This window comes from Pistacia vera, unplaced genomic scaffold, assembly GCF_008641045.1.
Source record: "Pistacia vera cultivar Batoury unplaced genomic scaffold, PisVer_v2 Contig800, whole genome shotgun sequence".
In the NCBI taxonomy this organism is placed as follows: domain Eukaryota; kingdom Viridiplantae; phylum Streptophyta; class Magnoliopsida; order Sapindales; family Anacardiaceae; genus Pistacia; species Pistacia vera.
In genome coordinates this window covers 214,968-218,088 of record NW_022196669.1, presented here as the reverse complement: position 1 = coordinate 218,088, position 3,121 = coordinate 214,968, and the positions used below count along the sequence as shown (strand labels likewise).

Below are 3,121 nucleotides of genomic sequence, written 5' to 3'. Positions count from 1 at the left end.
ACTAGTTTTACAAGAGAATCTTAGACGAATTCTGTAATTTTGATACACTTATTTGTGGTTTGCCACTATTTGGCAACTCTAGATATTATAGTTACGTGTTTGTTGCTTTTGTATCATCTCACAAAAGATACGTTTTTCACTTTATAGGCTATTGTAAAGCCTCCCTGAATGCATCCATAATATGCTGGTGTTTTAATATGCCAAGTATTACTAAATTATTGTTGTTATTTCTTGTGTGACAGGTAGATAAAGATTAAAAACAAATAATGTCAACATCTGGCTCTGGGTCTTCTTCACAATCTAGTAAAGGTAGGATTGAATAACATGGGCACATGTTATTGAGGGTGTAGATCCAAATGGAAGGAGGACATTAAAATGTCTTCATTGTGGAAAAGTTACTAGAGGAGGAGGTATTTTTAGAATGAAACAACATCTAACTGGAACAAAGGGGGATGTTGGTGCTTGTTTAAAAGTTCCCTTTGATGTTCAATATTTGATGAGAGATGCACTAAAAGACATTGGGATAAAGAATAAAGAGAAGGCTGATTCTAGTAAGTATACAACTTCTTACGATGCTACTGTACATGGATTTGAGGGAGATATGTTAAATGAAGATAGTGAAGATTTTCATCCGTCAGAAATTCACATAAATGAAGGTAGGTTTGGCAATCAAAAACAAAATACAATGCTAGACCAATCAAAAAGCAAAAAACCTAGTGGGATTGGGGACTATTTTGCTTCAAGGACAATTGTTGGATCTCAACCATCAATTTGGATTTGTTTAGCTGGAAAAGATGTGATGTGGAGAGCAGATATGGCTTTTGCAAGATTCTTTTATGATGCTTGCATCCCAATTAATGCTATAAATTCAATTTATCTTCAGCCTTTGGTGGATGCTATAGTTGCAATTGGGTTTGGGTATAAAAACCCAAATTATCATGGTTTTCGTGTCAATTTGTTGAGAGATGCTAAAAAGGAAGTGCCACTTCTTGTTGATAGTTACAGGAAGATTTGGGAAAATGTTGGATGTACCTTAATTGCTGATGGTCAAACTGATAATTCACATAGGTCATTGATCAATTTTATGGTGTATTGTCCTAAAGGAGTTTGTTTTGTAAAATCAATTGATGCTTCAGATGTTGTGAAAGATGCAGGGACATTGTTGAAGATGTTTGAGGAGGTAGCTTTATGGATTGGACCAAGTAATATTTTCCATTTTGTCTCAACCAATGGATCCAATAATAAAGCTGCGAAAGAATGTTGTTTGAGAAATATCCGAGTATTACTTGGTCACCCTGTGTAGCACATAGCATAAATTTGGTGTTAAAGGACATAGTTGAGATGGATCACATAGTTTATCTTGCAAAATGTGCTTCTGAGTTGACAAAGTTTCTATATAATCATACATTCTTGATAGCTTGGTTGAGGAAAAGACAGGTAATATACCTTCAGTTCATGTTCTTATCAAGTCATAACATAATATGCATTTTTTATAATTGACTAACATCTATTATTTATCAATTGAACGGGGTTGGAAAGAAATTGTCCATCCAGGCGCCACCTGTTTTGCTACAACTTTCATTGCAATGAGAAGCTTTCATGAGCACAAACATGACTTGCAAGCCATGGTGATAGATAAGTCATTTGTCGATTCTCGATATGCAAAAAGTAATAAAGGTGAACATGTTATTGGCATAATTCTTGATAACGATTTTTGGGATGATATGGGTAAGGTGTCCAAAGTTATAAGTCCATTGCTGCACTTGCTGCAGATTGTTGACTCATAAGAGATGTCTACAATAGGATATGTGTATGATGGCATATACAGAGCAAAAAATACAATTAAGAAATTGTTTAAGAATAAAAAAAGATTGTATAAGCCTTATACAAGAATCATTAAGCTATGATGGGATAGGACATTGCGCCATGATATCTATGGTAAGACTTATTATTTGAATCCTGCCTTTAAATATGACAAAGCATCTTTTTGTGCCAAGCTAGAAGTCATGAGTGGTTTCCTTGATACTATTAATAGTAAAGCAAGCGCGTTCAATTTGAACAAGACAAAGTTAATGGATGAGAGTATATTATATTCAAACCAGGAGGAAAGCTTTTCTCATGGGCTTGATCTTGAAACCACCAAAACCACATGTCTTGGTACATAATAGTTATAAAATTTATGAGTTCTTTTGTTTTTAAGTTTGATTTATTTATTATGTTTAATTTTCAATTAGATGAATGGGAGAGATCATTTGGGTACAGTACTCCAAATTTGCAAAAGTTTTGCAATAAAAATTCTTAGCCAAACTTCAAGCTCTTCGGGATGTGAATGAAATTGGAGTGTTTTTTAGCACATACATACTAAAAAGAGGAATAGATTGGAGCATCAAAGGTTGAATGATCTTGTTTTTGTTCACTATAACTTGCGTTTGCAAAATAGGTATAAAACATTGTCAATCACTCAATTATGCATCACTCTTATTGTTATTATCTATTATTTTCCTTGATATTTTTACTTGTCATGCTTTTAATATTTCATTATGGTATTTTAGGAGGTGTTACAAGAAAATAAGTTTTGATTTTATTGATTATGAAAGTATCGACAAAACTGAAGGTTTGATAGTTGATGATAAAAAGGAGGTCAATGAACTTAATTATGAGGAATTGGACAAAAGGATATGGGGAATGATGATATCGCTGGAGTTGCTGATCCCCTTTTCTTATGTTCAACAAATGGTTCATAGGTTGGTTTCAAATATTTAAGAACTTAGTATCTATTTTAATTATATTACAAGTTTAACTTATGTTTCTATTTTTACTAAAATTTTGTAGATGATGGTGATGGTGTATGATGGTGATGGTGATGTGATGTGATGGTGATGATAACAACGATTCTGATGCTAGTGTGTGAAGTTCAATCAACATGGAGATGGTCAAAGAAAAACACTTGCACAAACTTTTGTTATAAATATTATGTATTTTATCATTTAATTTAAATGGATAAACAAACATCATGTTGGGATTGTTGTTAAATCATGTTGGGATTGTTATTGAGCTTGAATCATATTGGGCTAGTAATTAAGTTGTTATTGAAAATCTGAATTATTTTAAAAATCAGACC

At 32.8% G+C, this 3,121-nt stretch overlaps 1 protein-coding gene across 1 annotated transcript; it reads left to right on the top strand.

Annotated features, from left to right (window-relative positions):
- Window positions 1–421: 421 nt before the first annotated feature.
- LOC116117224 lies at window positions 422–2,874 on the top strand. The gene is made up of 4 exons (XM_031403258.1): window positions 422–1,202; window positions 1,304–1,388; window positions 2,553–2,736; window positions 2,833–2,874. Exons 1-4 carry the CDS (start codon window positions 422–424, stop codon window positions 2,872–2,874), a joined length of 1,092 nt encoding a protein of 363 aa, XP_031259118.1.
- The last annotated feature ends 247 nt before the right edge of the window (window positions 2,875–3,121 follow it).